The 23410-nt window shown below is 43.3% G+C and overlaps 2 protein-coding genes across 4 annotated transcripts in view; one reads left to right on the forward strand and one right to left on the reverse strand.

Moving 5' to 3' along the window:
- ADAMTS5 (ADAM metallopeptidase with thrombospondin type 1 motif 5) overlaps nt 1-13105 on the reverse strand; it is a 59353-nt gene extending 46248 nt beyond the window's left edge. For both annotated transcript variants that reach the window (XM_021070866.2, XM_021070864.2), the window contains exon 1: nt 11303-13105. In XM_021070866.2, the coding sequence (XP_020926525.2) occupies nt 11303-12403 (1101 nt within the window). In that variant the 5' untranslated portion in view covers nt 12404-13105. The remainder of the gene's footprint in view (nt 1-11302) is intronic.
- Nucleotides 12445-18903, forward strand: LOC146397845 (uncharacterized). Of its 2 annotated transcripts, XR_014825107.1 has the most exons (3): nt 12445-13231; nt 14610-14740; nt 18776-18903. XR_014825107.1 is itself a non-coding variant. In XM_084991872.1 (2 exons), exons 1-2 carry the CDS (start codon nt 12445-12447, stop codon nt 14636-14638), a joined length of 816 nt encoding a protein of 271 aa, XP_084847998.1. In that variant the 3' UTR covers nt 14639-14766. The 2 variants fall into 2 exon arrangements, 1 of the variants encoding a protein (XP_084847998.1); XM_084991872.1 differs by lacking the exon at nt 18776-18903 and having other exon boundaries at nt 14610-14766.
- Nucleotides 18904-23410: the final 4507 nt, after the last annotated feature.

Consider the following 23410-nt stretch of genomic DNA (forward strand, 5'->3'; position numbering starts at 1 on the left):
GTCCAGCCAAGGTGAAGTATATTTAAAAGATATACCCAACCATCCCCCAGTACATTTTCAGGTCCTGATTGTGTTCCATATATTATGAGATCCCAGCTGTGATGAAGTTCCCTGTGGCTGCCATGTTATTACAGCTTCAGCCAGTGGAAATCTCAGCCAAGAAGCCCTGGTGGATCAAGTCACCATACCAACAATAGCCTCCCAAAGTCTCCTGTGTATCCTCTTATGTCATCCCAAGGGAACTCAAATTACAGCTGTTGAGAACAAATTAGTAGTTTTTAAAATTGAAATTGGAACACACTTTTGCATAACAATCGGTCGTTGAGATAATTATATAGTAAAATACATGTTTTAATCCATTCCCCCACCCCCAATCGTTTCAGTAGTCTTTAGACCCAGGTCATAGTTTAAGTGAATTGCCGGCCACTGTCAGTTATTTCTGCACATGTATATTTTTTTTAAACTGAGATTTATGTTTATCTTCACAATTTGGGGTTTGTTATCTTCAGATAAAAAAGAAATCTAAGAATTGTTTCTCCTTACTCCTTACTTCATTAATAAGCTCAGATGAAGAGCCACAGCTAATGGAAATGGCCTTCCTGTTCTGAACAGGGTTTAATGTAGATTCTTAATCTCTCTCTGTTGACTGGTAATCAATTGCTCATTAGAGGCCATCAACCCTCCTTGTCATCTTTGAATTGCATTAAATGCATTTGGCCCTTTGCCAAGGAAATATGTACATGTGACAAATTATGAACTGAAGCTTTTTTCTTAATCACACTGATTAAACCCCTTGACTACATAGCCACCGTCTTTATTTTTGTAACTGTAATTATGTGAACTGGCAACCTTTCCCTTTCACTCATCTAATTTCAAACCCTGGCAGCCTAGTTATGGTTTCCTCCTCAAGATTTACAACAAATGCTTGTATTTCTTTGTGATCCAATCCTCACCCTAATGCATTAAAATTCAACTTGTGCATCCAATTATTACCAGCACTGTACATCACATTCATTTCTGTTTTCTGATGGTGACTTTTTTTTTTTTTTTTGTCTTTTTGCTATTTCTTTGGGCCACTCCCGAAGCATATGGAGGTTCCCAGGCTAGGGGTCGAATCAGAGCTGTAGCTGCCAGCCTATGCCAGAGCCACAGCAACACGGGATCCGAGCCGCGTCTGCAACCTACACCACAGCTCATGGCAACGCCGGATCGTTAACCCACTGAGCAAGGGCAGGGACCGAACCCACAACTTCATGGTTCCCAGTCGGATTCGTTAACCACTGCACCACGACGGGAACTCCTGATGGTGACTTTTTAAAAAAAATTCAGAGTAAAGAGTAAGGATATGATTGGGGCAAAAGCAACATCTATCCATCTATCATCTATATCGTCTGGATCTGAAGGCAGGGGATACTAAAGAAACGGAAATCACGTAGAGGATCCACATAAGAGAAAATGAACTAAAATTTTCTGACAAGAATTTTTCTGCTTATTGTAAATCTGAAGGTAAGTTAATGTCTTTGTTATATTAAAGATGGTTCTTTTCAGAGTTCCCTTCATGGCTCAGTGGTTAACTAATCTGATTAGGAACCATGAGGTTGCAGGTTCGATCCCTGCCCTTGCTCCGTGGGTTAACGATCCGGCGTTGCCGTGAGCTGTGGTGTAGGTGGCAGATGCGGCTCGGATCCCGCGTTGCTGTGGCTCTGGCATAGGCCGGTGGCTACAGCTCTGATTTGACCCCTAGCCTGGGAACCTCCATATGCCACGGGAGCGGTCCAAGAAATCGCAAAAAAATAAAAAAATAAGATGGTTCTTTTCATGCAGGACCAATTCATTATCAGATATTGATATCCTGTAGGCAATAATAGTGCAGACAACAATGCACTGGAAGGTTCAGTAAAATGTTAGCGTTGCAAGAGCTTGCAGAGATTTAACTGGTGGGCTTATAGTACGTATGGTCCTGGCCAGGAGACAGAACTGGGAGGACATCGTATCCAAAATAAAACAGAGATGGGGGTCCCTTGGTGGCTCAGCGGTTAACGAACCTGACTAGGATCCACGAGGATGCGGGTTTGATCCCTGCATTGCACATCTCAGATCTGGCCTTGCTGTGGCTGTGGCGTTAAGCTGGCAGCTCCGATTTGACTCCTAGCCTGGGAACTTCCATATGCTGCAGGTGCGGCCCTAAAATAGAAAATAAATAAATAAATAAATAAATAGAGCAGAGATGGTCAGCAAGACCAGTGATAACTTGACATAAAGCTCGTTGACTTGGTGACTAAGGATCAGGAATATGGCAATATCTGTGATTTATTGTGGAATTTAGAAGGATTCCTAGTACCCCAGACTTATTCTTGTGGATGAAGTGGGGGCCAGGGGGCACTATGTTGAGAAGCAGGTGTCCAGAAGCTGGTACAGCTGGGAAAATCCCAGTGGTTGGTACTGGGTGGAGGATATGAACAAAGATTCGGATGTGCAAAGTGGAAGGCATAACAGAAGCTGCAGCATTTCTAGTCTTGACTAGACTGGTCCCTCATTGAGCATAAATGTGCTGAAACAGGAAGGCTGATAGGAGCAGCTATAATCACAACTGCAGCAATAGCAGCCAAAATGAAGAATACCTCGTACAAGAGAATCTTGTACTGGCACACAGTACCGGCACCTTTTGTTTCTATAGATATTACCACCTGGTAAAGACAAGCCTGGAGCTCCAAGGAAGGCCAGAGAAGAGGATTTAACCAGCCTTGGATGTCAATCTATCTGTCCATCCAATTCCTAGTGAATAGGGATTAGTGATAAAAGAATCTGGCGTGGTACCTATTTCGGCCATCAGTACTAAACAAAATACACTTATTCATCATAATTCCTATCTGTCTATGGATCTGATTCTTGAGGTGTCATTTGCCTTTCTGGCTACCTAGACACCCGTCCCCAATAACAGCGGTCTTGCTTTGGATCCGGGCAGAGACTACATTAATTGGGTCTATTAGGCTGACCATTACAATGATCCCTGCTATGCAACCTCTGTCCATGCTTCTTGATACAACTAGGTGACACCAAATACCCAGAGCTCCGCTGGATTAGGGGCCAAGGTATCCAGGTACATTTATTCCCCAAACAATGATTGTGTGCCCACAATCTGCCAGACACTGTGCTAAGTGCTGACAATGTAGGGCATAAATGAAATAGGATCTGGTCTTGACCCTGCAGAAATGTCATGATCTGGTGAACACAACAAGACACATGAAGAGGGAAGCAGGTTGAAGAGACTGTCCAGGGAGCGCAGAAGAGGAATTGCTGAGCTCTTCTCCTTCGGGAGACCCATAAAAGCATCTCAGAGGTCACCCACTGGACCTTGAGTGATGAAAAGAAGTTTGACAGTGTAGAGGAAGGGTATTCAAAAAAAGAAAGACTCGGAGTTTCCATTGTAGCTCAGCGGTAATGAACCCGACTAGTATCAATAATGACGAGGGCTGGATGCCTGGCCCTACTTGGTGCATTAAGGATTTGGCGTTGCCATGAGCTGTGGTGTAGGTCGCAGATGCGGCTTGGCTCTTGTGTTGTTGTGGCTGTGGCAGGCAGCTAGAGCTCCGATTCAACCCCTAACCTGGGAACTTCCATATGTTGTGGGTGCAGCCCTTAAAAGACAAAAAAAAAAAAAAAAAAAAAAAAAAGACTCATGACTATATCAGCGGATGGGATGGGAAAAAGCAGGATTCTGTCTTGGAAATGACAGCATTGCTGTGACCAGAATACAGGATAGACCTTGGGGATGATGAACAGGGGAAGCTGAAAAGGTAACCTGATCTCAGAGTTCCAAGACAGGAAACTCTCTGATATATATGAGGCAAGAAGAAAGGGAAGGAACGACAGCGTGAGTTGGGAATTGAGAGCAACAGATGCTCAGAAAAGCCATTTTGGTTAATGGGAGTGGAAGCTGATTAGAGATGGTACAGGGAAGGTAGGTTGCTTTAAATTCCACACCATTCGTAAGAATCAGTGCATGAGTCATTTATATGCTCTGAGACAAAGTCACTTCATTAAGGGCATAGGGAGTTTGGACCCTGGGGTCTCCAGGGTTTGTTCCAGTTACACAGGTGTTAGGATTAAGGGAAAACACTTCAACATATAGAGGGAGAAATTAAAGCTTTGGGGAAATTAGTGTTCAAAATCACACCAGTGAGACTGGTGAAGATGCGATTCAAATCTATATATAAACACTCAATTCCTGAACGTACCTCACTGTGGTGCTGTTAAGTCATCACCTATGTCTTCCTCGACATTACTTGTATCTTTTATGTTCATAATCTGTACGTGGTCAAGCAAGTTCTGTTTTTTACAACAAATAACACAGCACAGCCTTTATCTCTTTGCTATGTTTGGTGAAACTCAATAATCTAGAGACACAGTAAATACAAAATTCACTGATACTTCAGAAAACAGGAAATTGGAAGTGATGGATAAGAAGCCTGGTGACATCATTAACTTGCCTGTCTCTCACCTGATGCATTTGATCGGCCACTCTAGGTCACTGACTTCATCTACCAAATGTCTCATGTAGCTGTCTTCTCTTTCTCATTCTTTCCATTGTTCCTTCCTGCCTGGACCATCATCTAAGGCTTCTAAATGGTTCTTGGGTCTCCAGTAAGTTCCTAGCTATATGCTGCAGTCAGTTACCTTTTGGAGCCTAGATTTGATAAGATTCCTCCATTCCTCCCAAACTTAAAAGGTGTACCAACCTTAGCCTGGCATTCAAACCTTGCACAATGCAACCCAGGCTTCTGTGTCAGCCTTCACTGCAGCTTCATGATCCATTCTGTCCACTCTTTCCTGCACATCTCACCAACATTGTGGCCTCAAACCTCAGCCCCAATATTCCTCCTGCTGGAAAAGATTAATTTATTCATATCCACTTCTTTTGAACAGTTATTGACTGCCTCTATATTTCTAATGCCACTGCTTTAGTTTAGACTATCTCGAGTGTCTCCTTGAAGATGAATGAAATAGCCTCTAAAGACTCTCCCAAGATCCAGCCCAACTACTTAAGCTAGAAGCCTCACTAAAAAACACATCTCTCTGGAGTTCCCATTGTGGCTCAGTGGTTAACAAATCTGACTAGGAACCATGAGGTTGCGGGTTTGATCCCTGGCCTTGCTCAGTGGGTTCAGGATCCTGTGTTGCCATGAGCTGTGGCGTAGGTTGCAGACGCTGCTCGGATCCTGTGTTGCTGTGGCTCTGGCGTAGGCCGATGGCTACAGCTCCGATTCGACCCCTAGCCTGGGAACCTCCATGTGCCATGGGAGCAGCTCAAGAAAATGGCAAAAAGACAAGGAAAAAACAAAAAACCCTCACATCTTTAGAGTTCCTGTTGTGGCTCAGCAGCTTAAGGACTTGGCATTGTCTCTGTAAGGATGCAGGTTTGATCCCTGGCCTGGCTCAGCAGGTTAAGGATCTGGCGTTGACTATAGCATAGGTAGCAGATGTGGCTTGGATCCAGCTGGTACACCTCTGGTCATTGCTGTTTTCCTTCTGATGTTCTTTCCATAGATTCTCACTGACTTTAATTTATAATTTAAACTCTTTATGTTATAGACTGAATTGTGTTTCCCACCTCTGTTTAAATTCATGTGTTGAAGCCTTAATCGCCAATGTGACTATTTTTGGAGATAGGGTCTATCAAGGGGGGGATAATTAAGGTTAAATAAAATCATAAGGGTGGGGCTCTGATCTAATAGGATCAGTGTCCCTTTAAGAAGAGATTCCAGAAAACTCTCTCTCTCACCCTTGCCCCCTCAAATCCACCAAGTAAGCACAAGGTGAGAAGGTAACAATCTATAAGCTAGGAAGAGACTTCTTCCCAGAAACCAAATAGGCTGAAACTTTGATAATGAACTTCCCAACTTCCAGTATTAAGAAAGGGTTTTTCTGCTGTTAAAACCACCCAGTCTATGGTATTTTGTTATGGTAGCCCAAGAAGACTAATACACATGGCATACAATTTCTTCTGTTAGCTGGTGGTGACCTTCTTCTCTAGACATCTATCACCCTTCCACTGTCACATTGTTTGTCCTATCACACTCAGCCCTCTATATTTGCCTCTGGGCCACTGCACATATTAGTTTGGTGTGTCTGCAATATCTATTTCTTCCTTATGGATCTACTAATTCTCTTCTTTCTTATGAATTGAATGCAGATGAGATAGGCTACCTTCTAATGTACTTCCAAGATATTAAATGACCACATCTATTAAAAAAAATCATCACACTACACGGCAATCATTCATTTCCTTGTCTATTTTCTGGAACACATTCTCAGAAAAGGGGCCACTTTTCAAACCTCTGAAACCCTCTTTGCCTATTGGAAACTTACGGAATGTTTGAATAATTTTGTTGTAATATTTTTATTTCAGAGACCACTAGACAGGACAACCGTCCCTCTCTGCCACTGGTCAGCTACTATTCTGAGAGTTTTATCTCTTTCTCTCTGTACAGATGTCCTTATCTGTCATATTATAATAATGTTACTATGGCTGCAGATTGTTGAAAGGATTAATTGTAAAATGGTTTACAGTAATGAATAAATAAAAGCTGGTTGAATCCACATCAAATCTATCCATTCTTCAAGGAAAATTCAGTTCTACACTTACAATAAAACCTATTCTACATAAAGATCCAGAGGCAGAATTGACTGTTCCTTCCTCTTTCCTTCCATAGTCTTTGCTTATAGCTCAGTTACAGCATTTATTAGAGTTTTCCTAACATTAGAGTGATTTATGCATGTTTCTGCTTCCTCTTCTCTGGTGATATAAGCCGAGGTGGGTAGGGACCAGATATTTCCCATCTCGTTGCCTTCCTAAATGGGCATTTTACACATAGGAGATGCTCAGAGGTATGTACTGAATGCGAGAAAAGAGAACAGTGAAATACGTCCTGTGTGCTGTGGTTTATTGTCTATGATCTTTAGATTTTACAGAATATTCTTAACAAATAATTACAATTAGTATATATTTTACCTACATTATATTAGTTTCAAGTGTACACCATAATCACTCAATACACATATGTACTGCAAACTCATTGCCGCAGTAAATCTAGTTAGCATCCATGGTGACACATAGTCACAAATACTTTTTCTCATGATGCAAACTTTTAAGACCTACTCTCAAGCAGTTTTCAATTCACAGTTTATCTTTAACATGTCTTTAATGGACATGTTATTAAAGATTGCTGAACCTGCTCCCAATCTTCCCATTTCTGAGTTCTTTAGCCTTTTATTGATTAGAATTGACTTATCAGCTATGATTCCTTGATAAGGGTCTGCTTTCTTTTTTTTTCTTTCTTAGGAAGTTCCTGGGCCAGGGTTCAAATCGGAGCTTCTGCTACTGGCCTACGCCACAGCTATGGCAACACCAGATCTGAGCCACATCTGCAATCTATACTGCAGCTTGCATCCTTAACCCACTGAGCTAGGCCAAGGATTGAATCAGCATCCTCCCAGAAACAGTGTCATGTCCTTAACCTGCTGAGCCACAAAGGGGACTCCCGTAAGTGTTTGCTCTTGAATTTAAATGGGGTTTGAACTCAAATGTGTGACTGAATTAGTCAATCCAAGCAACAAGCAAATAGGAAAAAGCACATCATTCTCCCTCTTCCAAGCTTCACATCTTCCTCTAGGGCTCCGTTGTCATAACCTTGCAAGGAGCCCACTGGTAATGCTGGATGGAGTCCCCACCACATCATTATAATGTAGAATATAATAGCAGTGAGGTATAAGCTGACAGACAATTGCCAGTTAACTGGCACACTGATGATGAATGAAAATCAATGAACCTTTCATATTGTATAGTCTCATAGCTGGCAGAGCAGGTTGGTTTCAATCCAATGCTCCTAATCCTGGAAAAAAGTTACACTTTCATTAATGTTATGCAAGGATGAGGGAGGGTTAAATGACTTTCCATATTGTTTGCAGGCAGGTAGGTGTTTTGTAGAAGAGTGTATCATCTACAAAGTGGGTTTGGGAGTTTGACTTTCAAGAAACTATTTTAAGAGAAAGAGGAAGCCAGGAATAAGAAAAGCGTTCTGGAAAGGAAACGTAAGTTCTGGGGAGATCAGATTTCTACTGTTTGATGGCACAAGTGGTGTGAATTCCATCTAAGTGCCACTGCAGAATGAAAATGGCTCCTATTGCAGAAAAGTGACTGGTGCTAAGTTTCTCTAATTAGAATAGCACCAAGTGCTGGGGTACAGTTCTGACAGAGAAGCCTGTTAGTTTGATAAATGAATTACTAGCCCTATTCTGCTGACTCCTAGACGCAACCTTCAAGGTGGCCTTGACTGGCCAGTGGGAATGGAAAACACATCCTCACACATTTGCTTCATGCCTGCAAAACAAGCAATTTAGGAAAAGACATCTGGACACAGAATTTGAACAGTGCTTAGAGCCCATCAAAACATGGATGTGATGGCTTGGCATCTGGCTGCTAAGCAACGCACCTCTTATATTCAAAACAGAGTGTAAAAGGAGGATTCTGCTGCCAACTCTGGGTATTTCTCATTGAAAAAGAAAATAGCCATGAAAATTTTTCTGTAGCTTCATGGAACTAAAGATCTCAGATCATCTCTCTTAGAGCCCTCTTGATTTCCACATTCTGAAGTATTAGGTGAAGATTACATTTTAAAGTACTCTCACATGAGTGCTGCATGAGTCTCAGCCCCGTAATTAAATGAGCCCTTTTAAATTAGGTGCATATATTCACAATAACATGCTTTTCACATATTTGGTTCTCATCAAGTTAGATGTATATGCCAGAGGGCCAGCCACAAACTCAATGAGATTCACTTTACTAAAAGTATGCTTCTGCTTGGCAAGGAGGTCAGGGAGCATTCATGTAAAATATCTTCCATGTGGAGACTAGTCTGAAAAATGAATGTTCTTATAATACTTAGCAAAATTAACATAGCTGTTAATCTGTTTTCCCCTGGCTTTATCTATTTAAAAGGTACTGATATATTTCAGAGTTTGGAAAAAAGGAATTGTTAACTACCCAAACAAAAAACAAATCCAGAAAAAGTACAGACAAGTCATTTAGAAGCACTGACTAGTCTTCCTTTTTTTTTTTTTTTTTTTTTTTTTTATAAGAAGCAATTAGCAAAACTATGGGGGCATGAAGAAGGGAGTAATGGGGTCTGGTATTAATGTTCACTTATTTAAAAATAAACAGAATGTGCATTTGTATTTAAAAAGGAAAGTCAACCATTTAAATGTTCCAAGTGTTCGAAGTGAACACTTTGGAATAGTATGCCTACAAAAGTATTTTTTCCTCTGTCTTTAGAGGACTTCCTTCCATAAACTCTCTCTGAAGCCTCCTTCTTGGCAGCCTCTTGTGATGCAGCAAAGCAAGAAATCCAGACGTGGAAAGTTGCTTACAAGAAAAAAAAAAGAAAAAAAAAAAAAAAGACTTGGAAACCAAATAAGAAAGGGATAGTTTTACAGGAGAATTTCATTTCATATGGAAGGCTACAAAAATGAATGTTCTTCCGTTCTAAAGATGAATGTTGTGCAAAAAAATTAAAGGATGGTTTCCAGGAGATCACTTAATGAAGAGAAAGATTTTCCATCTTGCAAAGCACCCTGTGCTGTCTGGCTCTCCCTAAACTGCTGCCCTCCGGTGTCTTTATTTACATGTGGTTTACATTTATGTCCACCCCATGAACCACAAGTGTTTCTCCACTCCAAATTTATCAACACTTTTCCTTCATACTAGGGGTGCCTTAGTAAAAATAGGAGAATTAGGTGGTGGAGCTGTGTTTCAGGATTCTGAAACCTCCTGCAAGCCATCACTGAATTTCCTGTCCTAGTTCTGGTTGTTCTCATTCAAACCATGATTTTGCATAATATTTCAAAGTTTCTAATCCTTCACCTATCCTGGATGGATCTCAAACACTTGAAGAATGAGCTTGAAAGTCCATTCTTGCCAGGCATCTGAGAGCATGACTTAAAACTGCCAATCAGAATAGAGCTATGAAAACAGAGGTTCTGAGCAGGACAACCTCAAAACAAAACTTTGTGTCTAAATGTCACATTTTGTGTCTGAATGTGGTGGTCTAGATAGACATCCTGCTCCTCCCAGAACCTCTGGGCCTATAAAGATCATTTCTTTCCCTTCCTGTAACCCTTTACCTTAAAAGAGGTCTATCCTAGGAAAACATTCTTCATGTCTTGACTCTTTGTCATACCTTTCCACACTGGGGCTTCAGAAACATATTCATCTAAAACCTAAACATGCAAGCTGGATGTAACACTTGACTGGAAGCCGTGGAGGACTCAAGCAGGGCTTGCTGTGCACTGGAGGATTAGGCAAAGGAGTTACTAAAGAACCTCCCAAGACTGGGTTTCTATATCCTCCTGGCCCTCTCAAAGCCTTCCATGCAAGGAACCAATATGCCATCAAGGTAGATATGTAAGAATTCCATCAGGAAGCCAGATTGAAAAAAGAGTCCTTTCTTTGGAAATTCTTCCCTTGACTTATTTCCCCAAAGGGCTTCAAGTAAGAAAGGTATGAACATTTACAAAGGAAAGTGGTAGATAAAGTTACTGCAATGAATGAACCATAGACCTTTCCCCATTAGGTTGGACGAAGTTACATCTTTGGGCCCAGTGGAGAGCAGAAGAGCCCTAATTCAAAAGACAAACTTGCTTTCCCCCTTTTCCCATTTAACTAGGCACATTTCCCCCAAGCTCTCCAGCCCCACATTGTCATAGTAATACATCTAAGACACCATGTCTCAGTCTGGAGACATCTTGCCTGATTGATTGACTAAGCAGATCTTGGTCATTTAAGGCTTGAATTGGCTCTATTCTGAATATAGGAGCAGAATTGGAGGCTGGCTGGGTTTTCTTCAAGAAGCAGGTAAGCAAACTCATGGTCGCAGGCAGTCTGAGGGAGAAACCAGGCTGTCCGCAAAACTTTTTCTTTTTCTCTTTAGAGCCACGCCTGCTGCATATGGAAGTTCCCAGGCTAAGGGTCCAATCCAAGTTGCAGCTGCCAGCCACAGCCACAGCCACATCCATGATGGGGCGGGGAGGAGGGGGGGATCCGTGAGCCGCACCTGTGACCTACACCACCGCTCACGCAATGCCGCATCCTTAAGCCACTCCGCAAGGTCAGGGATTGAACCCTCATCCTCATGGATGGATACTAGTCGGGTTGGTAAACCGCTGAGCCACAGTGGGGACTCCAAGACTGTCCCTCTGACCTACCTTCTTACATCAGGGCTTGAACCACTCACCAGGCTGGACCTACCTCCCGAGTAAACAGGATGGCCGCGTCGTAGTGCTCCTCGTGGTCATCCCCCAGCTGGTTGTGCTGGTGCTGCCACTTGCAAAAGTTCTTGAGGGTGGTGGCAGCGTTCTTGCTCACCTCCAGGGTCTTGTCCTTGTCTCCCAGTACCACCACCTTCACCACCGTCAGGCGGATGTGGTTCTCGATGCTGGCGTGGCTGTACAGGCGGTTAGCGATGGAAGCCAGGGTCAGGAGGTAATGCTGCAGCCCCCTCCCATACATCCGCGCCATGGACGCGTCAGCCACCAGGAGCAGCTCCACCTGGCGGGCCCGGGAGATGGAGCGGCGCCGTCTCCGCCACCACGTCTGTGGTCCCTGACTCCCATCCGACGAGGGAGCCTGGTCAGAGAGCTGTGGGGCCAGCGTCCAGCGTCGGTCCGGGCTGTTGTGCTGCGGGGGGCGCTCACGGGGCCGGGGCGGGGACCCCGGGGTCTCGCAGCTGGTGCGCGGAGGCAGGGCCTCAAAGCTGAAACCCTCGCGAGTGTAGACGTGCAGTATCCGCGCGGACCCATCCCCATACACACGCCCGGACTCGGCCTCAGACCAGGGCCAGCTCAGCAGCGGTTTCAAAGTGTAGCGCGCGTGCTTGACTGCGAAGAAGCCGCGGAGACCACCGCAGAGGTCAAAGACAGCCAGGGAGCGGGGACTGCCGTCCACCGTGCCCCGGTAGAAGCAGTGGCCCCGGTGGCGCCGGGTTGCACTCGGCCCGCCTCCTGCGGGCACAAAGCCAGCGGCGCCCACCGAATCATCCCGCTCTAGGTCCAGGAGGAACCTCCGGCCGCCCGCGTAGACGAGGTAGCCCACCTTGCCGCCGCCCGAGTAGAGCTGGTCGATGTTCTGCACAAGCCCGCGGCTTCTGCGCTGCGGCGCCAGGGGGTGCGGGTGGCCGCGAGGCTCTGCCGGCTCTTGCGCCTCCTCCCCCTGCCGCTGGCGGGGCTGTGAGGCCGCTGCAGCAGCCGGAGGCTGCCCGGCTTTATCCTGGGCAGGTGCCGCGGCGGGGCCGACCGCGACCAGGGGCAGATGGAGCGCGCACAGCAGCAGGGAAGCCCACCCGAGCAGCATAGTGCGCTGCCCTCGGGGAGGGGCTGCGCGATGGGGATGTTATGGGTATCTGTTATTCGCTCTGGAAGTTACCGGGGCGGGAGGTGGGGACACACATACACTTGCTTGCAAGGTTGAGTCAAGTGTCGGAGGGAAGGGAACCCGGCAGCAGCGCCAGTTTGTCCCGGCCGCACTGCCAGCGTGCGAACTTTTCTTTGTTGCTTTGGAAAATGTTTGGATTCGTGCTCCAGAAAGAGAGGAGGGAAAAAGAAAAGAAAAAGGAAAAAAAAAAAAAAAAAAAAAAGTCGAGTTGTGAAGATGCAGCAAGTACGAGGAAAGGGGAAAAATCCAAATCCAAACCCAAACACAACCACGACCGATGCACCGAGGAAAGTAAGGAAGGTGCCGTGCACCGGGCGGGCGGGCAACTGGTGCGTGCTGCCTCCTGCCCCCTTGCTGCTCGGGACTCGCCGGCAGCGGAGGTTTCAAGCTCCAGAGCCCGCTTCCTTTCCTATTTTGTGGGTTTCCTTGACTCTACTGGAACCAGCAGGAAGGGAAGAAAGAGAAGAAAAAAAGCCATAAAAATTAAGGCAAAAATGCAAGGGGCGGCCTGCGGCGAGCCAGTGAAGCGGCGCGTCAGTGTCCCTTCGGATGCAGTGTCTTCCTGCCCGCCGTCATCCCCAGTCGGCCGCTGCGAGCGCGGAGAGCAGCGCGAGCGCTGTGAAGATGCGAGGAGGTGGAACAATGAATTTATAGCGGCATGCCATCCTGCAATGGCAATTTCAACAATTCGTCACTGCAAGCTGCCTCTTAAAGGGAGAGCTTCCCCCACCACTCCCACCCTTCCCGGTCCGCGCCTAATCAGATGGGGGAGGGCGGGCCAGAGGGGTGATCGAGGAAAGGGAGACCGCGGAGGAGGAAGGGACCCGGCGAGTTGGAAGGAGGGAGAAGGGAGGGAGCAAGGGCGAGGATGGGGGAAAGTATTTGAGTAAGAAAAACAGAAGATTTCCTTGGCCTCATTTAAAGCCACAGCGGCTCGGGGTTTGTCTGATATTTCACAACTAATCGGGGTTGGCTAACCTCGGCTTACCTCATCTCCTGAAGGGGTGTTTTGGTGTGTTTTTAAAGTTACTGAGACATTTCAAGTCTCTCCCTGCCTCCTTCTCTCGTGCTTTTCTTTCCCTCGGTAGGAAGTTGCTGCCGCAAGTTTTTCCCCTTTGCACGCTGGTGCGCTCCAGCCTCGCAGACTTGCATCCACCAGCCAAGGGCTTTCCGCTTCCCGCGCGCCCCCTTGCCCTGCGCTCCTCTTGCGTCCCGCCAGCCACACCGGGTTTCTTCCCTCCCCATTCCCGGTCTCTTAGCGCTGGGACGCACGCTGGGTTCGGGCTGCGGGTGACTAACTTCTCCCAGTCACCAGCAGAGGGGCCGGACAGCTGGAGAGCCGCGGGCGCTTCCTGGCGCGTCGCTTAGCCCTGAGGGTTGCGGTGTCCCCGGACCGGGTCGCCGGAGGCCTGGGAACTCCGCGCCTTTGTGTGCGAGCCGCGGGCGCTCCCTCCTTTCTCCAGCGAGCCTTTCAGCGGCGTCCGCAATCTGTCACTTAATCCCGGATGACTGGAACTTCCTTTGCTGCTTTAAGAAGCAAGGAGTTAACTCTTGAAAGGATTTGAGCTCATTTTAAAAATAAGATTAAGAAGAACTATGCCCACACTTTCTTCATCCTTCGGCTTAAATGATACTTAAATGATAAATAACTATATTTGTATTTATCTCCTAAAAAAAAAAAAAAAAACACTCATCACCCTTGACCCTGAGCTAAAATCAATCTCAGAAATTCCTTTTAGGAGAAAAAAGGACGTTGGGGGGGGGGGGGCACAATTTGGTGTTCATTAGTAAGTAAGTGGGCATTGTTTACTGCTGCTTGGTTTTTCCCTCTCCTTTCCTCAAATTCTCCACTCAAACAGAAAAGAAAGGAAAACCAACAACTAACCACTACCTGTGATGGTTAGAAGGTCAACTCCAGAGGCAAGAACATCTGCCTTCCCATTACTCTTAGGCAAATGAATGAATTAACACATCAGTGAAAAATGAATCCCCTGTAATTAGCACATTTCTGTCTTTTAATTTACCGGGTATGCACCCCAAGGATAGCAGGGGCACCTTTGTGCACCTTAAGCTGCTGGTGGTTTTTTTGTATTCTTACTAATAAGACATCTGATCACTTTTTCAGGGAACCAGGAGGGTCCTGAATTGGCTTGAGGTCCTCGGAGGAGCATGAAATTGGAGGGAATCCCAGAATTGGCCAGCAATGGTGCCCACTGCCCTGTGCTGGAAGCACCCCCAGTGCATTTGGGAGGACAGGTGAAGTGTATTTTGAGGGTTAGTTCTCATGTATAAGTGAACTGGAGGGTTCCAGAAGCCACCCATCAATGCCTAGTGGATTCTGAGATACCTCAAGATCTGGGAGGAATTTGCTATTGCTAAATGACATTGCCTTTTCCACAACCCCTGTCTCTCAGGGGTCAATTGTCTAAGGCCAATACCACCTTGAATATTTAGAGGAACCAGAGGTGTTCAGGATCAGGAAATAGCAGAGGAGAACCTAGGCTTCCTATGCCTCAGATAGCCTTCAACCCTTGTGCTGGCTATACTCTTTTCAATGGTCATTGCCTTGTGCCTCTACATAGCATTTATTGTGTTGTTATTGTTATTACTAATCATTATCAACCTCAGTAAAAAGTAGCCCAATATTTGTCAATACCATACCATCTTTAAAACAACTTTGATATTTATGCATTTCATCATTGTTCATCTCAAAGGATCATTCTGATGGACAGGCATTTTAGATAACAGTGGTGTAAATTTAATTATTTGCATTCACAGACTTCTTATTTAGCATTTAAAAAAACTCCAACTGAATTTTCTTCTTAGGGACTATTTTTCTCCTCTCTCAAAAACACTGCATTTCTCACATGAATCATGCTTCTGAAATTTAATGCCTTCAGTTTTAATGACATAATGATATTTGTACTCAGGTAGTTTATTCAAATGTTTAGAAATTTGTTGAAGAACAGGATAGAAACAGATTAAGCTCCCAATGTGAATATCAAGTACTAAATATAAATATAACCACACAATCACAAGGATAAGAACTAATGCAGCCTATAAATATAATGAGTAAATTCTTATATTTCCAGAAAATTTTGACTTGGATATCATTTTTTTTTTCTTCCTGTGGAAGTAAGTTGGGCACTTTAGGAAGTTCATTTGGTAATACTTTCCAAAATATTACCCTTGTGGATTAGATGAGTGTTCCAGAAATGTTCCATAGAAATTAATATCTGTCTGTACAAGGAAATCATTTGCACTGGATGAAAGTAGCTCAGGTTTTTATTTTCTTTTTAAAATAGAAAGATAAAATATATCAAAGTTCATGTTTAGGTGGACTAGTTGCTACTTCATTAATGAACCTTCTTCCATGAAATCATTTTATTTATGCATATTCAAGGAGAAGCTTCCATAGCATTTCTAGAGTATATGATCACAGCTGATACATAAGTTTACATTTCCCCAAAGAGACTTTCTGCTTCGGGATGTTACAAATTGGAAATTTTCTTGGAGATAAGATAATCTAAGAGCAGAGACCAAAGTGACTTGCTTGTGGATGAAAGTCGTCTAGTGGCTGGCTCTTTCAAAACTTAAGTCCCTTCCCCTAATTTGATGCTCAATCCAAAACATCTCTTAAAATCCACCCACTGTAACTAATATCTGTCAAGGGCCCACTGCAACCCACTCTGGAGATTCTCTGGAGACATACAAAGATGAATAAGCCATGATTAATGTTCAGAGATGCTGACGGTTCAGAGATGGAGCCAACTGTACCAAGAGATACTTGGACTGCAAACTGGAAAATATAAATGTCGAGGGGGGGAAAAGCAGGAGAGCAAACTTCTGTGGGTGCTGTGAACTGTGTATTTCCAGTACAGCTCCCTATGGCAGGAGCTATAGATCCTTGTAAGTCGTGTTTTCTCAAATTTCTGTTTGCTAAAGTGTCATTTCCTCCCCTTCCCCCATCTATGATTTTAATGCTGAGTGAGGAAATAACTGACAATAAAATGTTCCCCTCCAGCCAAACACCTGTTCCTTACCTCCCAAGTAGAGAGTCACCCTCTCTCAGCTCTGTAATAGTTTTCCTTTCCCACATCAGGATCCCTACCCTAGGGAGTTCCCTGGTGGCTCAGCAGGTTAAAGACCTAGCACTGTCACTGCTGTGGCTCAGGTCACTGCTTAGGCATGGTCTGGATCCCTGGCCCAGGAGCTTCTGCATGCCATGGGTGTGTGGCCAAAAGAAAATATATCCTTACCCTAAGTCTTGCTGTATTTTGAAGTCCCTTAGTATCATGTCCCTGAGTGGTAGAGTGAAGGATGCTGGGAATAGAATAGCACCCCTGCTGCTTGAGACCCTATACGACTGTTTTAAAGTCAGCCTTGTCCTCAATGGCCATTCATCTTGGCATATTCCAGTTCTCAGAAGACTTGCTTCAAAACAAAAGCTTATTTTAGATACCTCATGTAAGTGCAATCATGTAGTATCTATCCTTCTATGACTGGCTGATTTCACTTTGCAGATTGTCCTTCAGCTTCATCCTTGTTGGCCACATCAAATAGTCAAGCTCATAAAGGCAAGGGTAGAATGATGGTTGCCAGGGTCTAGTGGAGGGGGACGTGGGAAGTTGCTCTTCAAGAGTATAAAGTTTCAGTTATGCGAGATGAATAAATTCTGGAGATCGACTGTAAAACATCATGCCTATAGTTAACAATATTATATTGTATGCTTAAACATTTATGGAGGGTAGACTTCATGTTAAATCTTCTTAACATAAAACAAAAGGAAAACCAAAGGTTACACTTTGGGAATAGGGAAGGGAGTGTATATACTACACTAGCTTTGATGTGAATCCTAAATTTTTAGAGGGTGAAACTGTTAAACTATCCTTCTCTTTTTTCCTAGTCCCTCACCTCTCTCTATCTCTCCAACTCCTTCTATAACCCACAGAGTTGTACAGTGTTTCTTGCCACACCAGAGCATTGGCACAATCCCACGTACAGTAGCCACACAGCACACACCAGTATGTGCGAACACACTCCACCCTAACTTGGTTTCCTGTCTAGGCGGCACTGATGTGATGGGTGGGTAGAAAGTCCCCAGATAATAGGAACAGGGATTGTGCCAACTCTTCCTTTCTCCTTTGCAGAGAAAACTTTCTTGAGACCACTGTAGAGATTTTTTTTTTTTTCCTACCATATTCCTGATAATACTCAAAACCATTTTCTCTGCTATCTGCCTAGGATATATTTACAGAAGAGTCTGTCTCTCGTGGTGGCTAACATATGCTTCAGAATCAGTTATATTTAATGTTATAAGAAAGAAATTTGGGGAAAAACTAGATTTTCATTGTATGTAGAAATTTTATACAGTATAAAAGTCTTCAAATGAATAATGTACACCTGTATTATTTAAGACATACAGGTGCTATCTGTAAAGTAAAACCAACAAGTCTTTTTTTTTTTTTTAATTTTAATGTTGACCAGCTGTGAAATGTTGTTTTAGCTTTTCTCACACAATTATTCGCATACTACTTGTTTTATGAGTTACTCGAGTTCTTTTTTTTCCTTTATTTTCCGGAAATCATTTCAAAAATCAAACCTTACTGGAAACACATGGAAAATCAGGAATTTCCAGCCTAGAGTAATTTGAAACATTCGAGGTTTTTATTTTTTCCTCCGTGATGGCAAATTTAAGCAAAGATTTCAGATTACTTAATGACTAGTAGTTGCCATTGTAATTATAGTAGGTACAAAGTATTCCATAGTCCTACAAGCAGTTCGTTTTTTTGTTTGTTTGATAACAGGGTTACAACACCTTTTTCAAGCTCTACCACGTCACAGTCTTCACCATCTTTAACAAGTCAATCTCTCCTTGTGAAATGTATTTATCTTATTCTGGTCAGTAAAGTAAGAAGTGGAAGTTAGTCCAAAGAAAATCTACAGAGTATCATTTTTTCCTGACTGTCCATGGATGAATACACACCTCTCCAGCACACACCTTTCCTAGTCAGGTACTAGCAGGTGGAAGGAACTGTTATCCTGGTTATGCTCCTGCATGAGGATAGGGGTTCAGGTAAAAGCATTGCTGTGCTTACTTAGTTTCTTCTGCTTTGGAGGTGTCACCTGACTTCCCAAACCTAGACTCACAGAGGAAAGAGGAAGTAATGCCATCGTCACTCACTGACAAATAGAGACTTGTCACTCACAAATAGAGATTTTATTCTAAATCCCAGGAAGGAACCCTTTCCACGGCAATCACCATTAACTCTCCTTCTTTCCTCCTTCCAGCTGGACCATCCTGGACTTGTTGGAAACTCCCCTTTTACTACTACTGAAATACCCTAGGGTCTGAGAACAAGTTTGCTAGCCCTCACCTTCGAAAATATGAGCAGCAGGAAGAAAAGAAGAAATGGAATTTAATTGAATTACAGTTGAGGGGAATTAATCTTTGCCCACATTTTTCCCCAAAGCCAGACTCTCACTTTTGCTCCTCTTTTTTTCTCATTTTGGGATCCTCTTCCAATTCATCTATACCCTTTCCAGTCTAGGTAAATGATGAAGCAAGATTCCCCGTGTCCTTCAGGGATGTGGGGCATCACATTCTTTTGAGAACTGAGCTGAGTAGGAAAGAATGACAGTGTGGTGCTGTCACTCATGAAACTCAAAAACTTATGTTCAAAATCATCTTCTAAAAGGAGTCCATCACCACGTGATCCAGCAATCCCCCTTCTGGGCATATATCTGGAGAAAACTCTAATTCGAAAATATACGTGCACCCCAGTATTCACAGTAGCACTATTTACAATAGTCAGACATGGAAGCAACCTAAATGTCCATTGACAGAGGGACAGATAAAGAAGATGTGGTACATATAAACAATGGAATATCAGTCAGCCATAAAAAAGAATGAAATAATGCCATTTGTATCAACATGGATATGTCTAGAGGTTATCATACTAAGTGAAGTAAGCCAGAGAGGGAGAGACACGTATCATATGACAACACAATATGTGGAATCTAAAAAAACAGAACTTATTTATGAAACAGAAAGAGACCTGCAAACATGGAAAACAAACTTTTGATAACCAAAAGGGAAAGGGAGGTGAGGAATAAATCAGGAGTTTGGTATTAACATATGCACACTAACTATATATATAATATAAATCACCAACAAGGACCTACCGTATAGCATACTTAATATTTTGTAATAACTCAAAGGAAAAAGAATCTAAAAAAGAATATATATAATCACTGTGCTGTACATCTGACACCAACATGACACGGTAAATCAAAGACATGTCAGTAAATAAATAAAGTACCTAAATAAAATATGCAAAAATAAATAAATAAAGGCGTTCTCACCAGATTTGCCCACAAAGGTTATGAGACTCTTGATCGCCCATATCAGCTTGGGCCCAAATATTTGAGGTGACTGTTGAATCGTACCTGAAAGAGTTCTTTTGCCTCATGCCTTTGGAATTAATTGCCAGGAGTTGGTTGCGCATTTCCAAACACATATTTACAGTTAACCCTGTAATCTCTGGACTCTTTTCCTACATCTCAGATCCTCACTCATTTTTGCCACAGTGGCGATCAAATAGGTCATCACGTTATTCATTCATTTGCTCATAAGATGTCTTTCTTTTAGAAGAGTGTGTTGAGGACCGTGATGCAGATTGAAACTAAATAGGGCAGAGCCTTCACGGAAGGAAGCTGTCAAGTTGGACATCATGAAAGCTTCTCGTGTGTATTTCACAGCTAACTGCTACAGAATTTTCAGAATATTTGAAAACAATTTAAACGAATTACATGTTGTCAGAGGCTTAAAAGGCACATTCTCCCAACTGGACGCTGCTAGTTTTCAGCCAAACAGTTCTCCAAAAACTGTGAAACAATGTTTTAAGACCATGAGGTATTTTTGTTTCCATCTCTCCCTCTTCTCTATAATAAACTTTGTTTTTGCCTTTGATCCTTGACAAGTCTAATGCGTGCGTCACTCCTACACAAGTAAACTTTTACATGCTGAAGACATTATTATTCTTGGCTTCTTTCTCTTCCTTCTTTCTCTTTTCCCCTCCTTCTCTCTCTTTATGTCTGTTTCATTGTAATGGATATACCATGAAAATGGAAACATGCTTGTCTGTATCACCTTGTAACTCCAGTTTCTAGCTTGGCAACTGCAAATGGGAGGTGTGTATAGATACCTATTAACTCTACAAAACATGTATGTTAACTATTTTTAAAGTATTTGTGCATGTGTTTTTGGATATTTGTCTATGACTTTGCTTTTTAAATTGTTTTCTCCTTTTCATGGCCAACCTGCAGCATATAGAAGTTCCTGGGTGAGGGGTTGAAATGGAGCTGCAGCTAAGGCCTATGCCACAGCCACAGCAACAACAAAACCAAGCTACATCTGTGACCCACGTCACAGCTTTTGGCAATGCTGGATCCCCAACCCACTGAGCAAGGCCAGGGATCAAACTGAAATCCTCAAAGAAACTATGTCATGATAAGCCACTGAGCCACAATGGGAATTCCTTTAAATTTTTTATTAAAGTATAGTTGATATACAATGTTGTGTCAATTGTTACTGTACAACTAAGTGACTCAGTTATACATTATCACTTTTCTTAATTGTTCTTTCTCTAATAATGAAACTGCATCTTTCAGGGAACCCTAATCCACATGTTTGAGTATGGGCACTTGCTACAGAACATAGCAACTTGGAGTTCCCGTCGTGGCACAGCGGAAACGAATCTGACTAGGAATCATGAGGTTTCGGGTTTAATCCCTGGCCTCACTCAATGGGTTAAGGATCTGGCGTTGCCATGAGCTGTGGTGTAGGTCACAGACATGGTTCAGAATCCTGCATTGCTGTGGCTGTGGTGTAGGGCAGCAGCTGTAGCTTCGATTTGACCCCTAGTCTGGGAACCTCCATATGCCTCGTGTTTGGTCCTAAAAAGACAAAATACAAAAAAAAAAAAAAAAGCATAGCAACTCATAGGGCCCCATAGACCCTGGCCATAACACTTCCTTCCAAAAAGAACTCTGCCTATTGGATTCCCACTTGGGACATTTGCCCAAGTCATTGGCCAAATGTACTTTTTTCTCTATGATCAGCCGACGTAATGACCATATTCTAAAAACAGAACTCTAACTTTGAATCACTCATAAAATCTCAGTGATATCCCCAAATTGAAGTTTATTCTAACTGCTATAATAAACCTCTCAAATTCTCAGTGTTTTTACATAATCCTATTTTATCCTTCTATCACATCCCAGTTCTTTGTGAGTTGCTGGCAGGTGGAATGCTGATCCATGCCATCAAGAATTCAACCTTGTTTCATCTTGTGATCCTGCCCATCCTCCACCATTTGCCTCCAAAACTTACTTAGAAAAGGAAGAAAGAGGGAGTAGATAAGGCGTTCTCTCTTACTTGCCTCTTGCCAGCAGTGGCATACTTCCTTTCTGCTAACAGTCCCTTGGCATAACTAGCCATGGGGACCCACACATAAGGCAGAAGTAGGCAGCTGGGAATATAGAGCAAGCGTATAACCCCAAATGAAGAAGGGGGTGAAGACAACATCTAGGCAGTCTCTGAGGATTGTCATTTATCTTAGAGATGACACCCAGTGGAAAAAGACTAAGAATGAAGCCAAGCAGTGATGGGAAAAAGAACACTAGGGAAAAAATAAGAAAGAAGGATTTTTATTTTTTAAACAACACCCCCTCCCCCAAAAAACCAGAGAAGGCAGTAACCTTAGAAGCCTTGAATCCATGTCAATAGAATCCTTATTTCTGTTTTTGCTGTCTATGGTAGGTTTTTCTTTTTGTTTTTTGGTCTTCTTAGGGCCACACCTGCAGCATATGGAATTTCCCAGGCTAGAGGTCAAATTGGAGCTGCAGCTGCTGACCTATGCCACAGCAACACGGGATCCAAGCTGCATCTGTGAACTACACCACAGCTCAAGGCACGCCACAACTCACAGCAATATCAGATCCTTAACCCACTGAGTGAGGCCAGGGATTGAACCCGCGTCCTCATGAATTCTAGTCAGGTTTGTTACTGCTGAGCCACGATGGGAAATCCTTGTTTATGCTAGTTTAATTAGGGGTGCTGTCACCTAAAACAGAAATAATCCAAATGAACACATCCCTGTTTTTCTTGCCACAGTGTGTTTAGTCCTCGGCACAGAGCTTTGCATATGGTAGGCAGTCTGAATGTTTTTTTGAATTAAAGATTATAGGAATGAACAGTCAGTGTTAGCACATTTGTCTGATGTTAGCTGTCAAGCTTATCTCTCATACAGCATTCTTGAAAATTATAGTCTCAAGTAATAAATGCATGATACTTAGCCTATCGCTGTATTTCCTGTTATCCTGTTTCGTGTTGCTCACTTGTGCATGTTTCATGATGATCTGTATCAAAATTGTCAACACATTTTATCTGGGTTGATTCACTAATTGCCGAATTTTCACATTTATGGTTAGTCAAGACCGAGATTTCAATAGTACCTCTATTATTCTAAATCTATTTAATCCTATTAAATACTGCACACGTCTGTGATATTTGGGAACATAAGGACACCTAATACCCTCCTTTATGTGCTCAGAGGAGATATTTGGCACCCTGCCCCTCTTTGTGCTGGCCCCACAGGGTGGAAAAACATTCATCACGGGGGTTCTTGGTAATTAGAGTAAACTGCCTGAGCCGAGCATCATAAGAAAATTCTTCTATCAAACCATGAGGCATGGGGGTAGCGGATTTATTTTGTGCCAACTTGCTGTATGGTTGAGAACATCCCTCCAAAAACAACCACCACACCAAGCTGAAATGCCCAATTTTCTACCTCAGTCCAGGTGCTGTCTGTGACTCTTTGTAATTCAGAAGTTATTTCAATCTTTGTACCTGTTTCTCCATCT

This window comes from Sus scrofa, chromosome 13, assembly GCF_054392235.1.
Source record: "Sus scrofa isolate SSC_HxYL_T2T_F1_AM1 chromosome 13, Sscrofa_HxYL_maternal_Yorkshire_Landrace_v2.0, whole genome shotgun sequence".
Lineage (NCBI taxonomy): Eukaryota > Metazoa > Chordata > Mammalia > Artiodactyla > Suidae > Sus > Sus scrofa.